This window comes from Oncorhynchus keta, chromosome 13 (genome assembly GCF_023373465.1).
Source record: "Oncorhynchus keta strain PuntledgeMale-10-30-2019 chromosome 13, Oket_V2, whole genome shotgun sequence".
In the NCBI taxonomy this organism is placed as follows: domain Eukaryota; kingdom Metazoa; phylum Chordata; class Actinopteri; order Salmoniformes; family Salmonidae; genus Oncorhynchus; species Oncorhynchus keta.
Genome location: NC_068433.1, coordinates 43680614 through 43704727, shown reverse-complemented (window position 1 = coordinate 43704727; position 24114 = coordinate 43680614). Strand labels below are relative to the sequence as shown.

The 24114-nt window shown below is 46.5% G+C and overlaps 1 protein-coding gene across 1 annotated transcript in view; it reads left to right on the top strand.

Moving 5' to 3' along the window:
• The first annotated feature begins 547 nt into the window (after positions 1–547).
• The window catches only part of LOC118392571 (potassium voltage-gated channel subfamily D member 2-like), a 166247-nt gene continuing 142680 nt past the window's right edge, over positions 548–24114 (top strand). The window contains exons 1-2 of the mRNA XM_052460228.1: positions 548–1181; positions 1513–2713. Of these exons, the coding sequence (XP_052316188.1) occupies positions 1602–2713 (1112 nt within the window). The 5' untranslated portion in view covers positions 548–1181; positions 1513–1601. The remainder of the gene's footprint in view (positions 1182–1512; positions 2714–24114) is intronic.

Genomic DNA, 24114 nt, shown 5'->3' with positions numbered 1-24114 from the left:
CATCACGTTGATGACGTCTATAAAGTCTCCGACGACATCTGCTGAGAGCTGAGGGGAGAATACATACCCCGACTGCGGTGCTCTCCACTACGCCCTCGGCTCCGTGGGCTCCCCTCTCACCTGAAAACTGTCTCCATCTAGCGGTGCTCCGGCTGAGCGTCAGTGACAGTGCCAAGAGAGAAGGAGGCTGGAACAACGGCCTGTGTATTAGCAGCCACCGCAAATACACTTTCAGTCAAAGCTCATTTTATGCACAACGTACTGCAGGCTGTTGCTTTGATGTGATACTACTCTGTCAGTACAGTTTGGTATAATTTCACACTGCCTCCGGGACTGACCGCCTGTACGGTGTCCGTTTCAGTAAGATATTTGGTTAATGATGACACGGTCGTGCATAACGGGGTATCCGCAAGGCATCAATGAGGAGCGCTCCATTTGATTACACAGAAGTTAAAGGATGCCCGGAGCGCGAGACACGCCCCCAACGAACTGGGGAGAGGAACTTGGTTCTTCCGCGCAGCTGCACAACAGTGAGAGTGGCGGAGAGGAGAGACAGCTGAGCCAACAACTTCCATACTCCCATTTGTTGCTCTCCTTAAACGATTCCGCGAATTCGGTTATTGATTCCCCTTCTCTCTCTAGTGGTTATTATATAATTATTCAACGGTTGCCTCCGCTGGTGACATTTTGAGCTGGAGCGGCAGCTTGTGGAAATGGTGGTGGCACACTTGTGTATTTGTGTGTGTATGTGGTGAGCGCGTGTGTGTCAGTGTGTGTGTGTGTGTGTGTGTATATGATTTCATGTCCTTTCGCGATTCAGCTGCGAACACAGAGCACAGTTGTCGGTGTGGACTCGGCCCATACAGTCATTGGTCTCCGAAGAGGATCACAGTGAAAAACTTGAGCTCTAGGAAGGATAAAGACGCCGGAGGCGCGAGCTGATCTTCAAGGTGTTGTTCGGCAAGAGAAAGAGCTCGAGAATGTCCTTGTATGATTGGAGCCAAGTCTTTCCCGGTGTTTGGAGCACGGAATTACCCCCGTGTTAAACTTGTTGCTGGTTCGTTTCAACCACTTTTCCAAGGGGATAATATTCTGCATACTTCTGTGTGCAGAGAGGATTGTTTTATATTAGAAAGAGAACGGAAATCTTTATTTTTCAAACCAGTCGCTTTTACGCAGAGGTGAGTGGGCTACATTATTAGTTTGTTGTGTGTGCTTTCAATTTCTAGACTATTGCGGTTGAATCATGCATGTTATACTGCTAAATATTGGTTCGGCGGAGTCACTGATACTAGAACCATTGACTACTCGCTCTCACGATTTATATTCACTATCGACGAGAGTAGGGATATACGTGGGACATGTCTGTGCAATGCATTTAGATTTTATTATTTATTGAGTTTCAGAAGCAAACAGAATGAACAGCAAGTGGACGATATATTCATATCAGCCATGCATGATTTGTTACAGTGTAGCCATATGAGTAGGCTAATGCTTGGGTTGCCTTTCCAGATGTCCTCTCGCCGCGCTGTGGTTCTGTGATCGCCCACCGGAGCGTCGAGAGCTCTTCACCGGGACCGGGTCTCACACAGTGGGTCACCATGGCAGCGGGAGTGGCGGCGTGGTTACCATTCGCCCGGGCGGCTGCAATAGGATGGATGCCGGTAGCCAGTGCGCCCATGCCGACGCCTCCACCTGACAACCGGCGAAAACAGGACGGGCTCATCTTGCTCAATGTCAGCGGTCAGAAGTTCCAGACGTGGCGGAATACATTGGAGCGGTACCCGGACACTTTACTGGGCAGCACGGAGCGGGAATTCTTCTTCCACGAGGAGACAAACGAATACTTTTTCGACCGTGACCCGGATATTTTCAGACACATTCTGAACTTCTATCGTACCGGGAAGCTGCACTACCCGCGCCAGGAGTGCATCTCGGCCTACGATGAGGAGCTGGCCTTCTTTGGGATCATACCGGAGATCATAGGGGACTGTTGCTATGAAGAGTACAAGGACCGGCGGCGGGAGAACCAGGAGAGAATCCAGGATGACGAGGACAGCGAGAACCAGAACGATATGGTCCCGCCGGATATGACATTCCGAGAAACCATGTGGCGGGCCTTCGAGAACCCCCACACGAGCACCATGGCCCTGGTGTTTTATTATGTCACCGGCTTCTTCATTGCTGTTTCCGTGATGGCCAACGTGGTGGAGACTGTCCCGTGCGGGACTTTGCCAAATCGGGTCAAACAGGTCTCGTGCGGGGAGCGGTACGCCTTGGCATTTTTCTGTCTGGATACGGCCTGCGTCATGATCTTCACCGTGGAGTACCTGCTGCGTCTAATGGCGGCGCCCAGCCGCTGGAACTTCATCAAAAGCGTGATGAGTGTCATCGATGTGGTGGCCATTATGCCCTATTACATCGGCCTGGTCATGACGGACAACGAGGACGTCAGCGGGGCCTTCGTCACCCTGAGGGTCTTCCGGGTTTTCAGGATTTTCAAATTCTCCCGCCACTCTGCGGGGCTGCGCATCCTGGGCTACACGCTGAAGAGCTGCGCCTCGGAGCTGGGCTTCCTGCTCTTCTCCCTCACCATGGCCATCATCATCTTCGCCACTGTCATGTTCTATGCCGAGAAGGGCTCCTCAGCCAGCAAGTTCACCAGCATCCCGGCCGCCTTCTGGTACACCATCGTCACGATGACAACTCTGGGGTAGGTGGCGATCCAGTTTACCATACAGTGCAGATGTGTGATCAAATGCTCAGGGGTTATGTTTTCGACCCAAAATCAGCAGCATTGGTTTGCTGTTGTGCTCTCCTTTGCGTTCTCTCCATGCAGCTGCAGTGTGAATGGACAGGTGTGTAAATTTCTGAGGACTGCCTAAATCCCCATTTTACATGAGGCACCCTCAAGTGAACGGTTTAGGGCATTCACACAACATTCACATTCAAAGGCCTCAGAGGCATTTACCTTATTCACAGGCCAAACTGTAGGCCTATGATGTCATCATGTCCTAAGCACTGCAGCACTTCTCATCATTAGGATTCACACCTCTTCAACACTGTCAAATGAAGAGAGCTATACATAGAAAACATGGGAGGAGCAGAGAGAGATCAATGACAAGATTTAAAATTTAAATCAGAATATACTGCAATAGACCCCACACACACACACACACACACACACACACACACACACACACACACACACACACACACACACACACACACACATGCACAGTGGGCTTATATTCTCTCTTGGTTGCTCCTCTCTTATTTAGCTTACAGTTGATTCAATTTAGCCATACTCAGTTTGAAAAGTGGCTGCAGAGCTGCAGTCTAACCTGTGCAAGAGGCATATTATGTAACCGTGTTGCTGTTGATGTGTACACCCATTCATTAATATGAATCCTCGGGCTACGGTTCATTGACGCGTTTGCCGGTTACTCCCACCTGCGCTGTGCAGTAGTAGCCTATTGTGCGCTCTCCATGGTGTTGAAAAAGAGAGTGGCGCGCTGTGGGGAATCAGAGCCGCAAGCATAGCAGTTGCATTGCGCTCTCCGCGGTGCTGAAGCGGAGCAGACACATGGCAGTGCAGTACTGTGCGCTCTCCATGGTGCTGAAACGAAGCGCTGCGCCTCTCTTCAGCAATGCGTGCTCAAGCATTTCTGTTACTTTCCTTGCCAACAGTTCACGGGTGTGAATCAGCCTCTAAAGTGGTAATCAAATGGAACGCTAAAACCCACGTCTGATACTTTGATCACAGCGCCGTTGAAGTCCATTCGGCTCATGAACACAAACGTGGAGTGTCAGCGTCATAGTTAACATGATGGATTTCACAAGGCTCAATTACTCATAGGTCAAGAGATGACATTTCTCTATTTGATTGGTTTGTTTTGTTCATTATTGAGCCTACTGCCTGACAGTTTGTCTATATGAGTCTCTCAATTAATTTGATTGGAAGGCCTGTTGTGTTCTGATTACTTTATTCTGTAATTGCATGTGTAGAAGGGGAGGGATGGAGAGAAAATAGTGGCTGAGAGAAAGAGGGAGAGGAATAGATTGCCACACCTCATTGTGTGTAATTTGTGTAGTTGCATGTCCCCACTGTCAGATTGAATGATATCAATAACAAAATGCAATTACTGGTTCACACTCTCCACTGAGCTAATGGCTGACGCAGTAGGAGTGGCTTGTTCTTTCTGTGTGTGTGTGTGTGTGCGTGTCTTGGCCTTTCTGTTAATGAGCTTGGCCTGAGACAAATAAACTCAGTGAAGAAAAGCAACCTTCTCTCACTCCCACTCAAACACACACACACACACGCACACACACACTAACCTCACTGAAACACAGCCACGCTCCCATCCACAACCAGAAACCATTCTGTTGACTCATAATAGAAGCCTCACCTCTTTGTTTTGCCGATGTGTCAATCAGCTGGTTACTGTGTGTTGTGTGTTTCTGGCTGCAGTGCCAGTGTGTGTGCGGGTGATGGCAGTACCTGAGGCCAGTCTGTGTTTACTGTGCCCAGGGCTTGACAGGTGGTGACTACACAGCTGCATTAGCCTTTGTTTAAGAGTATGAACACACAGTCATCTGTTTCTATTCTGTTGCATCGGTCCAGTGCCTCACAAAAAGCCATTGGATGAATCGAGTGTATGATGGACCGTATTATCTCAAATAAATACATGTCCAGTACTCATGTCTGTAAAAATCCCTACAATTCTCTCAAATGTGTGTGTCTGTGTGTGTGGGCGTGTGTGTGTGTGTGTGTGTGCTCGTACGTGCGTGCGTGCAAGGAGTGTTTTGGTAGATTGAGCAAGGACATAGCTCTTAAGCGGACGCAGGCTATCGTTCTTTAATGTCTCATTACCTTGCCAGGGGACCAGAGACAGGGATGGATCTGTGGCTGGGAACTGCAGGGAGCAGGGGAGGGGAGAGAGGTGTGCTCAGTGAAGCAGGTAAAAGAGAGAGGAGGGAGGGAAAGAGAAAAAATATAGAAAAAGAGAAGGATAAGGTCATAGGGAAATTTGGGGAAAGGGCAAAGAGAGAGGGAGTGAGATAAAGGTGGCATGACAGAGAGAGAGAAAGAGAGAGAGACAGAGAGAGCGAGACAGAGAGAGAGAGATAGATAAGAAGGCATAGCAGAGAGCAGTATGAGTTTTCTCTCCGTGCTGTGTCTTTTATGAGCCCATTGCAGCACTCCACATTGCTCAATGCACCCATATACTCTAGCAGTATCACTGGCTGCACAAAATTCACCATTTTAAATTCGTGGTTGGAGCCCTTAATTCTGATTGGCTGACAGCCATGGTATATCAGACTGTATACCACGGGTATGACAAAACATTTATTTGTACTATTCCTATTACGTTATTAACCAGTTTATAATAGTAGTAAGGCACCTCAGGGGTTTGTGGTACATGGCCAATATACCATGGCTAAGGGCTGCATCCAGGCACTCCACGTTGCGTCGTGGGTAAGAACAGCCTTTTCCCGTGGTATATTGGCCATATACCACACCCCCCCAGGCCTTATTGCTTAAGTATACTTAAGCCTCTTACTGTTGCTAGCTCTCTCAAATCCCCAGCCTGTCTCTGACCTGCAGTATCATGTTGTATAACGTCTGGCTCCTGTGCTGCAGTTGCCCAGAGGTTAATATTGTACTGTGTACACTGCGTGTCCATGCTGTACCTAGGCAGACACGCAGCCAGAGACAAATCCAGTTGCGTTCCCACTGAATTACGGCCTAATTTCAGCCAATTCTCCTTCCAGCCTGTGATCCAGTTAGTACGGCCAGGAATCCCTCAGTTTGGCTATCCCCGGACCTGGAATGGAGGCAGTGTATGTGTGTATGTGTGTGTGTGTGTGTGTGTGTGTGTGTGTCTGTCTCTGCCTTTGTCCATGTGTATCAAAGATTGGGAGGTGAACAACTTGAATTAATCAATTAATCAAATGTTCTTAGACGACCAGCAAAGTGCAAAGTCAAATAATAACCACGGTGGTTCTAGAATGTGTAACACTTGAATAACTTGAATCAGTATCACAGCTTAACCCCCTTGTCCTGCTTCTGCCCCCCTGGCCCCTCACGGTCCCACTAATTGACTCGTTTGTGGATTTAGTGAAATCGTCCGGGGCCAATTAAATCACTGCCATTCTAATTGGCTTATTCACTGTCAAACGGCATCCATTACTGAAGCAGCTGTCGCTACTGGAGATGCTGAGTGGAGAGAGGGAGAGACACTAATAGACTGACAGAGGAAGAGTGAAAGACAGGCAATGACAGAGAGAGAGAGAGATAGGAGAGTGGGAAGTCAGCAAACTCCCTAAATGAGACACCTTTGTCCCTTTATCAAGGGACCTTCTGATCTGTGCAGTTACTTAGTTTCTCACAGTCTTACTTTCATTGACGGCCTAGGAACAGTGGGTTAACTGCCTGTTCAGGGGCAGAATGACAGAATTGTACCTTGTCAGCTCAGGGGTTTGAACTTACAACCTTCCAGTTACTAGTCCAACACTCTAACCACTAGGCTACGCTGCCACCCCAACATAGGGCTGGTTGACTAGTGACATTTCCCTTTAATATAGTGCTGGTTGACTCTAATAACATTTCCCTTTAATATAGTGCTGGTTGACTCTAATAACATTTCCCTTTAATATAGCGCTGGTTGACTCTAATAACATTTCCCTTTAATATAGGGCTGGTTGACTCTAATGACATTTCCCTTTAATAGAGTGCTGGTTGACTCTAAAATAACATGTCCCTTTAATATAGTGCTGGTTGACTCTAATGACATTTCCCTTTAATTTACATTTACATTTAAGTCATTTAGCAGACGCTCTTATCCAGAGCGACATACAAATTGGTGCATTCACCTTATGACATCCAGTGGAACAGCCACTTTACAATAGTGCATCTAAATCTTTTAAGGGGGGGAGGGGGGTGAGAAGGATTACTTTATCCTATCCTAGGTATTCCTTAAAGAGGTGGGGTTTCAGGTGTCTCCGGAAGGTGGTGATTGACTCCGCTGTCCTGGCGTCGTGAGGGTGTTTGTTCCACCATTGGGGGGCCAGAGCAGCGAACAGTTTTTACTGGGCTGAGCGGGAACTGTATTTCCTCAGTGGTAGGGAGGTGAGCAGGCCAGAGGTGGATGAACGCAGTGCCCTTGTTTGGGTGTAGGGCCTGATCAGAGCCTGGAGGTACTGAGGTGCCATTCCCCTCACAGCTCCGTAGGCAAGCACCACTTTAATATAGTGCTGGTTGACTCTAGTGACATTTCCCTTTAATATAGTGCTGGTTGACTCTAATGACATTTCCCTTTAATATAGTGCTGGTTGACTCTAATGACATTTCCCTTTAATATAGTGCTGGTTGACTCTAGTGACATTTCCCTTTAATATAGTGCTGGTTGACTCTAATGACATTTCCCTTTAATATAGTGCTGGTTGACTCTAGTGACATTTCCCTTTAATATAGTGCTGGTTGACTCTAGTGACATTTCCCTTTAATATAGTGCTGGTTGACTCTAATAACATTTCCCTTTAATATAGTGCTGGTTGACTCTAATGACATTTCCCTTTAATATAGTGCTGGTTGACTCTAATGACATTTCCCTTTAATATAGTGCTGGTTGACTCTAGTGACATTTCCCTTTAATATAGGGCCGGTTGACATTAGGCCTGGAGGGCTTCAGTGTCTGCTGGTTTTCATGATTGTTGTCTCTGAACGGCTGGTTGGTTGGTGACTGGTTTAGACCTGGGGAACAAGGTTACTGAGCTAGATTGAGAAAGCAAACCAACAGGCGGTGTAAAAAAGACTCCAGATTAACCCATGCTAGATGTTGTCGGGGATGTGCGCGTTTCATCTAAGAAATCAGATGAATGAACTAAATGAGTGTTTCGAAAACATCCATCAGAAATGGTCAGATTCTATCAAAGTCACGTGACGGAGTAGATGCGCAATTATGTCACAGACGGTGGCCCAAATGTGCAGTTCTGCTCACCACACGCTCCCGCCATGTGACCAACCATGTCGCAGCATGGGACTTTGACAATTAGAGGCAGAACTACGACAGGAGAGGCGACAGTTCATTTGACCACGTACCCGAACGGAGTGGACTCCAATTGGAAGATGAGGATGTTTTACTTTTGACTATTGTTGCAATGACATAATTATGGTAACACTGTGTGGTAACTCTGGGACTGATGTTCCTGTGTCGTGTTGAATCCTAATCTCATTCCTATATGGAGTCATACTCGCACAGACACCTTTCTTACTCTATCCATATCGTTGATACATGTTATATCATATGTCATATATCATATTATATTACATATCATATCATATATCAATGTGTAGAGGGTTCCCGGAGTGAGGGCGTATTACAATTCGATTCCTCACTTCTTTGTTCACCAGCTGTTTGTTTAAATAAAGATTTAAGGATTTGAAATTGGATTCCAGTGCAGCGTGTGCTCAGACATCTATCGATTTAAAAAACTGCAATTACTTTTGGGAAAGGTTTTTTTCTTTTCTGTAGTGTATAAAGACTGCTTGAGCTGCTTTTGTGTGAATGTGTTTAATGATCTGTCCATTCATCTAATAATGATTTCTACAGTACAACAACGGAATATAATTGAAATTGAAAAACAAATATTTGCTCCTTCTCGCATCTGATAATGACGGCTTCTTCCATTCCTACTGGGGTTCTTGAAATATAAATGATTCACAATATTTTATATCTTACCATTTTCTAATTTAAGGCTTTAAACAATCGTTATTAGCGCACGTGTGTGCATACGTTTGTCTTGTGTGTACTGTGTGTGTGTCAGTCATGTTTATGTCATTGTGTCTCCATTCTTGCTTGTGTGTGTGTGTGTGTGTGTGTGCGTATGTGTGTGTGTGTGTGCGTGTGTGTGTGTGTGTGATGTTGAGATGTTCTGCTGTGTGCACAGTATCTATGTCAACATGCCTAACTGCTTGACTTCCTGTAACTACCTGGCATGCCGTGGCATAGTCCCCTGTCTATACAGGTGATACAGTCCAACTACCTACTACAGTGGAACACACTCTGACCCTCATCTCTGGGTAAACAGAACTCTGGAGCTGTACATGTTTATTCATCGCTGTATCTCTCTCTCTCTCTTCATCCCTCTTTCTGTATTTATCTCCCCTTCTTTCCTTCTTTCTGTCTCTCCACCCTCCCTTTCCCGTCTCTCTCTCTCTCTCTCTCTCTCTCCCTATTTTTCCTCTCTTCCTCTCTCCCCCCTCTCTATTACTCCCTTTGTCTCCATCTCCCCCCCATGCTCCTCACCTCCCTCCCTCTCCCCATGTCCGCATCAGAAGGCTTTTAATATCCAGGAAGTGAATTAATAAACAGATCAAATCATACAGTGCACTCAGATGTCAGGCACCAGTTACAGCGCGGCGGGCGGCAGAGAGGAACAGAGGGAGGAAGCAGATTTCAGGTGAGCAGGCCAACTGGGTTAAGAGGTGGTTGTGTTGTTACCACTGTCTTCTCTGATTGGCAGGTGTTCGGCATTCAGGGCCAGACAATAACCATGCTAGCATCACTTTGAAGTCTTAATTTAAGGTTAGTGTTAGGCATAAGGTTAGCAATTTGGTTAAGGTTAGGGTTAAGGTTAGGGTTAGAAATTGTAGAAATGGGTGGGGTTTAGCCACAATTCGGACTTTGTGGCGGTGTTAGTGATGACGATTATGTAGAGAGGTCCAGTCCAACGAGGCAATTTCAGAGCCCAGCAAGAACGCGAATCGATCAAAGACAAGTGAGGGCTGTCTCTGATTCATATTTGAAATTGAGTTGGCAGCTACAATCGGTGTTAAAGGCATCGATTTCCTCTCATACCATCCACGCCTGTTGCAAATCACACCCATACAACAGCTTTAAGTGTTTAGTGTTCGCTGAACATTGAGTTTTGTTAGGTTTTGCACTTACATGAGTAATATGTAAACAAAAAAACCTGGTCATCATCAAGGACCCCACACACCCCAGCCAGGAGCTGTTCTCTCCCATACCGTCAGGCAGACGCTATCGAAGCACGAGGTCTGATACCAACAGGCTCAGAGACCGTTTCTCTCTATAAGCCATCAGACTGCTGAACACTTGAAGTGGACTGCTCTAATTCTCCGCACCGTAGCACACATCTGCTGCCACCAGACTCTTATTATACTGCTACATGTATACAGTGGCCCCCTTCTCCAATACACGTGTACATCATTGTACTATACATTTTGCCTTCCTCTATTATACCTTTTCTAAAATCTTTATCCCCTTTTCTGTTGTTTACTTTCTGTTCGTATTCTTATCTTTGACATTTGTTATTGTTGTTGCGTTGTCGAGAAGGAACCTGCAAGTAAGCATTTCATTGGATGATGTACAACATGCGTATCCCGTACGACAAATGCAACTTGAAACTTGGTGTTCTTTACTCTACCTTTGGGGTGTCTTGCTCAGTGTCGTCCATCTCTCTACACCCCATCCCTCTCTCTCTTCTTTCTCTCTGTCTCTGGGTGGCTTATATATGCTATTAACAGTGGATGAGGATGGGCCTAATTGAATTAATTTGTTATGCTGCATGGGTTAGGATCTAACACATGCACGCACTCATGCACACACGCGCGCGCACACACACACACACACACACACACACACACACACACACACACACACACACACACACACACACACACACACACACACACACACACACACACACACACACACACACACACACACACACACACGCGCGCGCGCGCGCGCACACACACGCTCTTGTATAGCGCGATTAAGTGATTCTTTTAGATAGGATCTTTAAGGAAACCACCTAGAGACGCGCTGGAGTAGAAAGGATGGCTTCTCAACCCAGAGAGAGGAGGAGAGAACAGAAGAGAACATCGCTGAGGAAGGCTTCAACTGCAGACTGCAGCCTTTACCGATGGAGCTTGGCCCGGGCTTTGGCGCTGTTGGATGGTTGGTCAGGTGGTATCATAATGGTGGTTCTGTATGATGAGGAAATGATCTCAATGACATAGTATCATAAATGGTAACAGCTAACATTATGCTGTTTTTTGAGAGGTGCGTCGAGAAACAAAGAGTTGGAGAAATAAAGAGTTGTTTTGGGAGAGAGAGATGGAGATTTCAGTGGCAGGGAGAGGGTGATTCACCGTTTGTTTTTGAGAAAGAGATTGACTGACAGATTGGCATATACAGTTTGGCACTACTTCCTGTATTGCGTTACATCCATAAACACAGCTAGCTTTGTTTGCTTCTCTGAAAAAGCTAGCTATTGACCTAGCGAACACCTTCAAACTGGTGTATCTTCACACACCTCTTGCATAAAAGGCTTTTATATCTGACGAAAACGACCACCTCTATTCTCCATACAGGATTACTTTCTGCTCGGATGATTTGCCTTTTCAGCTCGTCAAATATTATGAACGCAACAGGGAGACGAGGGACAAGCTTTTTCAAGTTAAATCTCAACTGTGTTTTATTATTTGCGGTTCAACAACATTGAGTGTACTGCTGTCCGCACAGGCGTTTGCAACTAGAACAAGACATTACTCAAGTTACAATAGAAATGCCAGGGGAAAAGGACTGCCCACTTCCATTGAAGCGACAGACGTTCAAGGCCATCCGCGGTACTGTAGGCATTGTTTGCAGAATACAGGATCCCCATTTTAGTGAATGGGGAAATGGCAATATTTGTGGTCAATCTTCGTGTAAATATATATATTTTTAAGACAATTATGGTACCAATAATTGCTTCTTATACACCAGATGTATGTCCTTTAACCTGTTGGGGCTAGGGGGCAGCATTTTCACTTTTGGATGAAAGGCGTGCCCAGAGTAAACTGCCTCCTACTCTTTCCCAGATGGGAATATATGCATTATTATTACTGGTGGGTAGAAAACACTCTGGAGTTTCTAAAACTGTTTGAAATATGTCTGTGAGTATAACAGAACTCATATGGCAGACAAAAACCTGAGAAGAAATCCAAACAGGAAGTGAGAACTCGATTTTGAAAACAATGAAATTGCACAAAGAATAAGTTAGCCCACAGTACCTCAGTCTGCTTTGAACTCAAGTTACTCAATGAAGGGGGGCAGCACTGAGCTAGCCTGCAACGTCACGTTCTGGAGTAGCTGAAACTGCATATCAGACACCAGCTTAACTGACTTCACTTGGCCTCAATGCGCTATTGAGTATTCACGTAGGAATGAACGTTGTCACGGGATCGATAGCTTTGTACACTCATATACAGTAATTGAGAAAGGCACTATGTTGCATCCTAATACACTGTACAGTACAGTATGTTAATGAATTCCCCTAAACAGCCTTTCAACCAGTCACTTATCCAGGCCTCTTGTCTTCTTCCATTGATTCTGTCTTAATATAAACAAGAGAGCGACAGACGGTGACAGGTGGGCTCTGTGGCCCACACACACAGTAGGAGATGGACAGGAGACAGGCAGGGAGTCAATAGTCCTCCACTGAGCTGTGTTACTGTACAACCTTGTTTTCATTTGTGTATGGCTGGGCTATCATGTGTTGGCTGTGTTGCTATGAGGAGCATGAGCCCTAGCTTATTCCTCTGTGCTTCAAGGTGCATTTAGAGCCAGGGCCTAACTGGACATTTTGCTGTTCTCAGAATGTCTGCTCAAATGGAGTGGAACGGGGGGTATAACGCCTTGCAAATGGTGCGTGTCAAGTGAAACACATACAGGCACTCAGAAATACACAGAAATGTATGCGTCCACGTACACGCACGCACGCACGCACGCACGCACACACACACACACACACACACACACACACACACACACACACACACACACACACACAACAGGCACTATAAATGAAAGCACAAACCAGTGGAGAATGAAACGTGCTTGGGGTCAGAGATACACCTTATTTTCTATTTTCTTTGTCCCTCTCTCTCTCTTCAGCTCTTTATTGTTCTTTCTTTCTCTCACTCTCGCTCAGTAGCGGTGCGTGGGTAAAATCACCAGGGAAGCCAAGCTAGGGGAGAAAAAAACCTTTTACAACCTATGTGTTGTGATAATTGTTGTTTTCTCTAGAACCTGTTACTTCATAGGCCTAAAACCGAGACAATAAAAAGACACAGTGACAGAATAAATTCAACCACACCTTTGTTTCATCACAAAACCGGATAGCAACCTCTGTCCGTTGAAGTCCACAAAGCACATTGCATGTAACAGACAGTTACATGACCTACTGCATGGTCAAGCAAGTTCATGTTTCCCACATTTTCTTACAAACTTAACAACTATTGATTTAGAACCACAGAGAGTTACTGCAAGTCGCAAAGACAACAGGAGCTGACTCCACTATTCCAGCACCATTTCCAAAATTATTTAGTCCAATCAACGTAAGCTAAATATGATGTGGCTGTCCATGGTCCTGATTTCTCTCTCTCTCTGTGTGTGTGTGTGTGTGTTCGTGCAAGTAGAAAAACATGCCATCCTTCTCTCTTTCATGTTGCCTAAAGGGTCTATGACTCTGTCATACAGTACACACTTTTAGTTTTTGTTATCCTAGGCTACCTGGCTAAAATGCTTCCTTTATCGGGCAATAATGAGCCAGCTAGTTAACGGTCTATCATTCTAGTTAACAGCCAGCTAGTTAACGGCCTTCTATATCTAGCTGAATATTGAACTTCCATCCTCTCAGGCCAGGGGCAGAAAAATGTATGAATTTCTTGTTGGATTAGAATTGCCTTTATAATCATTGGCCAGTATGAAGAATTAAGTAAAACCACAAGTCCATATCCCTATTTCCATCCATGGCTAATTTAGGAATGTGGCAATTTTAGCTAGCTAGCCACCGGAGGACAACAACATAACGAGATGCAACAATGCAAGTTGTTTCTGTCTTTTTGCTTTTGATGTGATTGGTGTGAAGCCAAATCCAAACTGGCTTCCCTTGACACTTTATTTTTGGTGCACCAGGACCATTCACAGTTGAGCTCACTCAGTTTAGCTATTATTTGACACTTTAAAAAAAAAGGGAGGCCAAATGCTCGCTGACTTCCCTTGCATTCAATGCTATGGGCGACAACAATGTCATACTCTTTTTCAGCAGACAGCATCCTATAGATGGTCTACAAATACAGAGACAGAGGGGTGCGGTTTTGCTCACACGTGTGCTTTCTCCTGCGAGATACATTCAGCCTCTTTCGGATTGAAGAAACATTATGAAACACAGAGAGACGAAAGACACACTATTTGGTATGTTTTTTATTTGTTTACTGGTCAGTTTTGTGGGGGGGTGCTGGCTTCCCTTGGCATCCATGAATACACACCACAGTTCTTTCTCGATCATCACATTGTCTACCTCGAAGGTTGGCTCGTGCTCATACTCCTTCTGTTAGTAAACACAGTGCTCTCTCTTTTTTTCATAAGCAATCATTGATCTGTTTATCGACAAGTCATACCAAAGACTCAGAGATGTCATTTTCCTCCATTGAAGGTTAACAGTACACCTGTGCTGGAAAGAGACTCGTTGCTCTGGCACAAAGACATGACTTTATGTGTGCCTGCTGGGCTTTGTTAGACTTCTACACTTAGCCAGACACGGGGGGGACCTGAGCACAATAACATACAGTCGAGAGGCAAGCTGAGGAGATGAAGAAAAAGTACAGTGAGAAAGAAGATAGGAAAGAAAGAAGGAGAGCCAGGAAGGCCTGTTTGTCTGCAGGGCCGCTGCTCACCTTGGATGTTCCGGCATTGGCGGTTTAATTGAATAGAAAGGGTTATTTTTGCCTGCTATCATCTCAAGATTGTTTTGATTGTCCTACAGCGTCTGTCTGTCTAGCTATCTCAGAGGGGCCCTCTGTCTCTGTCTGGCCCCCCGGCTCGGCTTGAAAGGCTCAGAAAGCGTTCTTGAGTGTTTCCCACTGAAAAATGCTGAAAAGCTTTGAACACAGTGCTTGTAGAAATAATAACGTAAAAGATTTGGTGCGTTACCTTGTGCTGTGCTTATGATCAATCTCTGGCCCAACATTTGAACCAAATATTAAATTGACTAAAGCCTTGAGTTCGGACCATATTCCACTGTACCACAGCAGATACATTGTGGTATAGCCTGTATTCCTGACTCCCAAACAGTCTCTCTCTGTTGTCCATTGAAGCTGCAAATCCTCACAGGGCTAGGCATCCCTTGCAGTGAACTGCACAGATCAGAGGGTTGAGCCCTTGATAAAGGGACAAAGGTGTCTCATTTAGGGAGTTTGCTGACCTCTCTCTCTCTCTCTCTCTCTCTCTCTCTCTCTCTCTCTCTCTCTCTCTCTCTCTCTCTCTCTCTCTCTCTCTCTCTCTCTCTCTCTCTCTCTCTCTCTCTCTCTCTCTCTCTCTAAGACTGTCCTGAGCTCCTTCAACTCTGTTGGCTGTATCATACAATCATTCTTGTTTGATATTGTACAGAGGTCAGTGTTAATGGTGTGTTAATGGCAGCTTATCAGTGCTCATAGAGGGATACAGGGTCGTGCTGAAGGGACAGAGAGAGGACGTTATGGTGGCAAGACACACTTCCCCCGAGGAACGCAATCCATTTACCATCAGCTGTCCCTTCCCATCCCCTCGTGTCCCCTCCCGCAGCACTGCTCTCTGCACACTGTCACACAGTCTATGATACTCCGGTGTCCTGTCTTAGACATCTGAATGTCATACGCCCATGCTTCTCAGAGGGAGACAGTTGACAGTTTGAAGAATGCATTGAGGATTCCAATTTAACCCAACTCAAACATGGTAGACACACATGCAAGATAGCACATGTGATCAAAAACACACAAAAACACACACACACACACACACACACACACACAAACACACACACACACACACACACACACACACACACACATGTCTTGGCTGTGAGGGAGTGGAGGGATTTTCCTAGAGATAGGTTGAAAGGTTGTTCACTCTGCTGCTTTCATCCCTGTTCAGGCCAATGAGAGACGACTGGATAGGTCGACAAGACAGCGTGGCGAATGGTGGCAAGGTCCTCTGCTTTTGGGCAGATAGCTAGAGAGGTGGTCTCATGTTTAAATCGTCTCTCTCTCTCCTGTCTTCCATCTCCCTCCCTCTCTGTCTGTCTCTCTGTCTCTCTCTCTCTCTCACACTTCATTTCTCTCTCTCTCTCTCTCTCTCTCTCTCTCTCTCTCTCTCTCTCTCTCTCTCTCTCTCTCTCTCTCTCTCTCTCTCTCTCTCTCATCTCTTCCCTCCTAAGCGTCTGACACTCACACACGTCTGTCTGGCCTTGAAACCTTCTACTGCCGGGGAGAAATCTCCCTGTAAACTCATTATAATAGACACATCACCCTCTCCGTTGTGTGCATGTGTGTGTGTGTGTGTATGTGTGTGTGTGTGTGTGTGCATGTGTGTGTGTGTATGCGTGCGTGTGTGTATGCGTGCGTGTGTGGGATTATCAAACCTCAACCAGCATAGGAACTCCAAGATTCCAACTGCTTATTTCCAGCCTCATTTTGTGTGGGTACAGTTCAGTGTGTCTCAGTGTGCATGGTGCAGCAGTACAGTACAGTACAGTTGGTGGCTAGTTAGCAGCAGTGAAGTGCTGACACAGTTCTTAGTGAAGTAGAGCACGTGCCTGACATCATACCCTTCATCCCCATCTGAATGAGAACACAGGGAGCGGCAGGAGTAATGCATCTCACTTAGCTAGCATGCTGCTAGCGTACACACACTCTCTGGGAACTTGAACACTATTTCTGGCTAACTCTGGGCTTCTTGACTAACCAATAGAAATAAGTGTTCCGCTATGCTAACGTTGTGTGTATCTGGTGTACAACAAGTGTTTTTAACTGAATAACTGTATGAACATAATGCTGTGTGTTCTGTAGCTCAGTTGGTAGAGCATGGCGCTTGTAACGCCAGGGTAGTGGGTTCGATTCCCGTGACCACCCATACGTAGAATGTATGCACACATGACTGTAAGTCGCTTTGGATAAAAGCGTCTGCGAAATGGCATATATTATTATTATATTATATTATATATTATTTACCTTGTCTTACTGCATATGACCAGCTCTACTAATGGACTGTTAACGAACACAACTTAACCGCTACAGCGATGTGATCAGCCTAACTAATACTATGTGTGTGCTTGTGTTTTAGCCGCAAATACGATCATGGATTCTCTAACTCCTAACGTAGTGCTTTTAGCTAACCCGTTATGCGTGTGTTAGCTATAATAACAGACTGGCTCAGTAGGCTACACTAACACAGCTATTCACGCTAATGTGGAAATTTAGCCCCGCTAACACAGTGCATTTAACTATAATTGTGTGTGTGCTGTTCAGCCGCATGAACAAAGCACTATGGCAGCCACCTCCATTAGCCCAATGCTTAGCCACCCTCCCGAGGTTGCTGATTTGAGTCCCCCTACAGCATATGTTCAGCTACACTGTGTGATGCTACACTGCCCATCTAACTGGCGGGTTCTGTCTGCTCTCAAACCGTTATGTTCAGCGCTACTCTGCTGACTGACGCAGCACATTCCGATTGCTCCCAGAGGTGGTGTCCAGGGCGAGGGGTGTGACCCTGATGGAATCCCTCACACGTATCTTCCCCCTTTTCCCTTGACTCTCCTCCTCCCACTGTTTCCCTCAGCTTTCTCCCTACACCTTCTTCCTCTCTCTGTCCTTCCCCTTTCTGTTCCTTCCCTCCTCTTCTTCCTCCCCCCTCCTCCTCTCTCCCTGCCAGTCGCCTGGTAGATAATGGGTTTTTGAGGTACAGTAACTGTTGACTGACTTGGCTCAACAGTAGAATGGTTAACATTGAAAAATTTGTTTCAGACAGACAGCTTTCAGTCAGGTCTCAAGCGAGATTTGATTGGCTGGGTCAGGCTTTATGAGAGTTCTGATGTGCTGCCTATCACATTCTCTGAGTTGTGATGTCGCTAGTTGAAGTGCAATTGTATTCTTGAGTTGTAGTCGTGCTAACGCAGCAATACCCCCCCCCCCGGGAAGTTTAGCATATCCCAACCCATCTCTACCTCCCTTGCTCCACTCCTTCCTGCGTAAGTCTTTGTGACGACTCAGCCAAAACAACTCAAAACAATTTAGCTGAATCCTTGCTATGCCTTTTTAGATACATGAAATGAAATAATAGCCAGGCTGCCAAGGATCATTGATCCGGAGCTAGCTGTGAATATTAATGATGTGCCATTACACTGAGATAAATACACTGCTCGACGGCCACCGACCACTACACACACACACACACACACACACACACACACACACACACACACACACACACACACACACACACACACACACACACACACATCCCTCCTCTATCCCTAACGCGAACACACATTCGTCCTCCATCCTTCTCTCTCGCTCTGGGCACATTCACACTCCTCCTCAGTGCCACACACACACCCTGCCATCTCTGTTAGATCAGAGAGCAAACAGGAGAGCACCCAGAAGAGACCGTCAGGAGAATACAGATCAGACGTTCCTGCTTCTACAAGGAAATCTCTCTCTGTTTCTCTCTGACTTCCTTCTTTTCTGTACGCATTGGGCCGTAGAACAATTGGTGTCAGCAAAAGGAAAGTAGAGCTTGAACAATTAGATCAGCATTTTGATGCATGATCCAAAAACACCCCACACAATTCATCCCACATATTCACAACAGAACCTCCTCCTCTGTCTGCCATAGATATGGAACTGATCATAGATCAGATATGGATGCGACAAGCCTTGTCAGCACAGTGGAGATATACTCTGCCAATCTACTTCCCTCTAGCTCTACGGTCTGGTCACAACCATGGCCCAGTAGAGGCTGGTCTATAAACCCATCTGGATGTGTGTGATATAGGGAGGGGAGAGCGGCTATTATGACTGTGTGAGCAGGCCCCAGCCAGGTGGGCGGGGGTATTCGGTCCCCCAGTAAATCATGGGCTGTAAATCATTGGTTCTGCCTGGCACCTTTATTAGAATAGGGGGAGCATTAGGGGGATCGAAACCAGAACACTGGGCAGCCAGGGACTCCTGTTCTCCCGACTCCCCCCTCTCTCGCCCATGTGAGAGAGTGTGTACCCCCTCTGTTTTCTCCTCTCCTCACCCCTTTGTCACACTCTGTCAAACCACCCATCTGTCTCTCTCTCTCTCTCTCTCTCTCTCTCTCTCTCTCTCTCTCTCTCTCTCTCTCTCTCTCTCTCTCTCTCTCTCTCTCTCTCTCTCTCTCTCTCTCTCTCTCTCTCTCTCTCTCTCTCTCTCTCAAGAGACATAGTGAATGATGACTGACATGGGTTATGACTGTGAATGATGACTGACATGGTTTACCATGCTGAACATGTACAGTTCCCAGCTCACCCGAGAATGACTGTTATGATGTTAGGCTTTTCATCTCTCTTCCATTTTTGTTTCTTCTCTTTCTTGTTTGTATGTCTGATTTGATGAGAATAGATAGTGATCATTACTGAGGAGCAAGACACACGCACACAATTCACACGCACACACAGAGATGAACACGTGTTGCTGTTAAGAATGACTATTGTAGCTGGAAACTAGGCGTACAGAGGCCCATTATCAGCAACCATCACTCCTGTTTTCCAATGGCACGTTGTGTTAGCTAATCCAAGTTTATCATTTTAAAAGGCTAATTGATCATTAGAAAACACTTTTGCAATTATGTTAGCACAGCTAACATAATTGTTTGAGAAACAGATGCCTCACAAGTCTTCAACTGGCAGCTTCATTAAATAGTACCCGCAAAACACCAGTCTCAACGTCAACATCGAAGAGGCAACTCCGGGACACTGGCCTTCTAGACAGTTATTTTGCCCATTGTAATCTTTTCTTTTTATTGGCCAGTCTGAGATTTGGCTTTTTCTTTGCAACTCTGCCTAGAAGGCCAAAGTCGCCTCCTCACTGTTGATCTTGCGACTGGTGTTTTGCGGGTACTATTTAATGAAGCTGCCAGTTGAGGACTTGTGAGGCGTCTGTTTCTCAAACGAGACACTCTAATGTACTTGTCCTCTTGCTCAGTTGTGCACCGGGGCCTCCCACTCCTCTTTCTATTCTGGTTAGAGCCAGTTTGCGCTGTTCTGTGAAGGGAGTAGTACCCAGCTTGTACGAGATCTTCAGTTTCTTGGCAATTTCTCGCATGGAATAAGCCTTCATTTCTCAGAACAAGAATAGACTGACGAGTTTCAGAAGAAATTGATCAGAAATTGATCAGAAGAACTGAGAATTGATCAACCCCAAACTTTTGAACGTTAGTGTGTGTGTGTGTGTGTGTGTGTGTGTGTGTGTGTGTGTGTGTGTGTGTGTGTGTGTGTGTGTGTGTGTGTGTGTGTGTGTGTGTGTGTGTGTGTGTGTGTGTGTGTGTGTGTGTGTGTGTGTAAAGAGGTGGGAGATAATGTCAATTCTCAGTAATGGGTTTGCGGCTACAATCGAGATTAGCGGCAGAATGACTTGTTTGAATGCCAAGATCTCACCTGCCTCACTCTCTAGAACTACAATAGAGAGGGGAGGAGGGAGAGAGATGGAGGGAATGATGGAAGAATGATTAGATTAGTGTAGGATGGAATGGTGGGTTTTGAGCTTTCTCCGCGGGGACCAAATGAAAATGGTTTCTTCTGTCATTACGCTGCCACTGTGAAGCCATTATATGGAGAGAGGACTGAGTGAGGTGGTGGTGGCAGGGTACAAACCAAAACACACAAACGTATCCACTGTATCTCCCTCTTCTTCTCCTCTCCCTCTCTCGTCTTCTCCTCCTCTCCCTCTATCCACATCGACACACCTTCTCTCTCCCCTGTCTATCCCCTGTCTATCCCTTCCTCCATCCATTCCCCCTGTATTTTCGGGTGTCTCTCTGTGTTGTGTGGTTCCTCCATCACATAGATACGAGTCTGTTATCAGAACCTGTTTCAGACATGTCTTCCCCAGGCTGCTACCTGATTGGCTACCACTTTCACAAACTCACATAGAAAAGCAACAGATAGAGAAGGAAACACGGGGAGAGGCATACGGTAGTCAAGGATTGGATTGCTGGTCTGTTATCTCTATGCAGTGCTTGTGTTGGCCCCATCCCTCCTCAGTGGGAGAAAGACTTGCATGCTGCATGTCACAGTGTCTCCTTCATGTGAATTGCGTTGAAGTTACAGCTCCAGCAGAGTTCACACTACGACCAGGGCATTTTTCACAAGGTAAAATATGCAGGGACACATTGAAACCTGTACAGTAACCTTCTATTTTTCTACCAGCTGGCAGAGTGAACCCAGGACTGGTACAGCAGGTGTGTGGCGTGCTTTATGTGTGTGGGTAGTGGGGCACACCAGGCCACGGTCTATGAGCTAGAGGAAGGAGAGTGGATGCCACTCTTAAACCTGTGTGCGCCCCAGAGTTAATCACCTCTTTTACAGAGGACACATGGGCGCGAGCGTACGCACACTCACACACCTGCATCGTCATCGTGGTTTATTTTGGACCCAGATCTGTTTTTCAGAAGTCGTTTTGGATCCTCCCCTATCCCAGCTACAGTATTTATCAAGATTTTGACCCTTTGTCTTGATGCCTTGAATCGAGGATAGGGTAGTGGACAGCTCTGAACAGAGAGAAATCAACCACACTTTCCTATCAATCACTCATCTCCCAGATCACCAACCGCAGTCCTTTTAATTTTTTAACATCTATATATCCAAAGGGGCTCCCTCTTCTATTATCACTGTCAGTCTCTCTCCTCCCCACTCCTCTGGCTTCTGGGTTCTCTCCATCTGAGCTTGCTGACAGACGTGTAAAAACGTGTGTAGCCAATGCTGCTGGCTCTGAGTAATGGTGTCTAAACGAGAGGGGCATTTGAAAGGGAAATGGAGCGGCCCTGGGCCTTGATGACTGGAATAATGGGCTATGAGGAATTCATAAATTTCAAAAAAATATGGCTGCCACCTTTCCACGAGACTCAGCCATTTCCCCTCTATTTATCTCATTTTCTTCTCTGCTTCCTGAATTTCCCTCTGTTCCTGTGACCGGGGGAGGCGGGGGAGATTAATGACAGGAAATGGAAATGGATTAGGGTCTCGCCGTGCGCCGCTTCCTCTAACGGCGGGCGGGTTTTGTGGGCGTCGGCCTGCCAGGAGCGCAGCAGCAACGTTGGGGAAGCGGGTCTGTCGATGGCGTTCCGCTGTGAACAGCATCAATCAACACCACGTTACTGTGCGCAGGGATGTTGGATGGGATACTTTGTTTTGTCTCGTCTTCCTTCCTGAATGAGAAATATAGCATGTGAGATGCTTGCTTTTTACAAGTCTTTACAGAATCAGATGCCGTGAAGACAGTAAATGCACATAGAAACACATTCGAGGAACAGGGGTTATTGACCTTTGCTTTGTACCTTAACCTCCTGGTGTGTGGTCATTACCTGTATCGGGTTCCCTTCTCTTTCACTTGGACCGGCGCCAAGAGCCTCATACTGATCTCCGTTTGTTGTGAACAGATCCGGTGGCCGTAGATCATATGGAACCACCACAGGGCCGTGTGATCAAACGTGGTCAACTGTGTGATTAACCCTGATGGCCTGATCTTCTTCATCACATATGCATGTATGGTGGAGGGTCATATCCCACTGGGCACTGACGTCAATTCAACGTCCATTCCACGTTGGTTCAACGTAATTTCATTCAAATGCCTTGGGGAAAATGTTGATTTAACCACTGTGTGCCCAGTGGGATGATTGCGATGTCAATGGTACCTGGTCACAACATGAACACATATGACCAGAAAAGTGTCTGTGTTTGCGTCTGTGCACGAGTGGCTATGTGTGTAGGTGTGTGTGTGTGCAGTATTATGGAGTGAGAGGTTTTTGAGTAGCTCTGAGCCCAGGTCCTCTCAGCTTTGACATTCTAACTCTATTAGACCATGGCCTCAGACACTGACCCTGCCAGAACCCGTCGGAACCATCCAGACTCTGTCAGAACCAGCCGGACCCAGCCGGATCCAGTTTGACCCAGATGGACCCATTCAGACCCAGTCAGAACCAGTCAGACCCAGTTAGACCCCGCCGGATTCCGCCGGGCCCAGTCGGACCCATCCAGACTCTGTCAGAACCAGCTGGACCCGGTCGAACCTAGCTGGACCCAGTCAGACCCAGACAGAACCAGTCAGACCCAGACAGACCCAGTCAGAACCAGTCAGACCCAGTCAGACCCCGCCGGATCCCGGCGGACTCAGTCGGACCCATCCAGACCCCCTCAGACCCAGCCGGACCCAGTCAGACCCAATCAGAACCAGTCAGACCCAGTCAGACTTGGCTGCTGGATGTGATTAATAGGAGGCTCAGTCCTAGGGACATTGCTCCCAATTACACAGGGTATTATGGCGCTGAGTATGATTGTTGAGTGTGTGCCTGCTCATGCATGTATATACCTTTGTGCATCTGAGTGTGTTTACGTTAATTCCCAGCGTCTGCATGTGTGTATCCATATACCACACTGAGAGGTAGCCAGCAAAGCACAGTGGATGATGTCATAGTGTCAGATGTATCCTTCCAGGCTGTTGTTCCTGTCCTCCGGGAACAAACCACCCCCCTGCTGTCCCTCCCTCTGGGGCCTGGATGGATGGATGTAGCAGAGGGGGAGCTGTCCAGGAGCTATGCCTGGAGATGATGACTCAGCCTTGGGAAGAGCTGAGCCATGTCTGGGGGCTCATTGTGGTTCTCCCCCCTGGACTTGTTGTCTCTAACATCTCTGTGTTTAACCATCATTAGATACCACTTATCAACCACTCTTCTCTCTTTTCCCTCGGCCTGTATTCTTGCCATCTTTCAAGCCCTCAGAGCACAAACACACACAAGCCAAGACACACACACACACACACACACACAAGCTCTTTGTGTGGTCTGTCTTTGTGTGTCTGTGCTCTTTTCCTCCTCTCCTCTTTCCTCCTCTCCTCTTTCCTCTCGTCCTCTCCTCTCTCCTTTCTCCTCTCTCCTCTGCCGATGCTTTAAGAAAGCAGCGAGAGCCAGTGAGAGATGTGAAGAATCAAAGCCTCGCCCACATCTTTATATTGAGGTCCACTTTGGCCTGTGGATTCCCCTCCCTCCC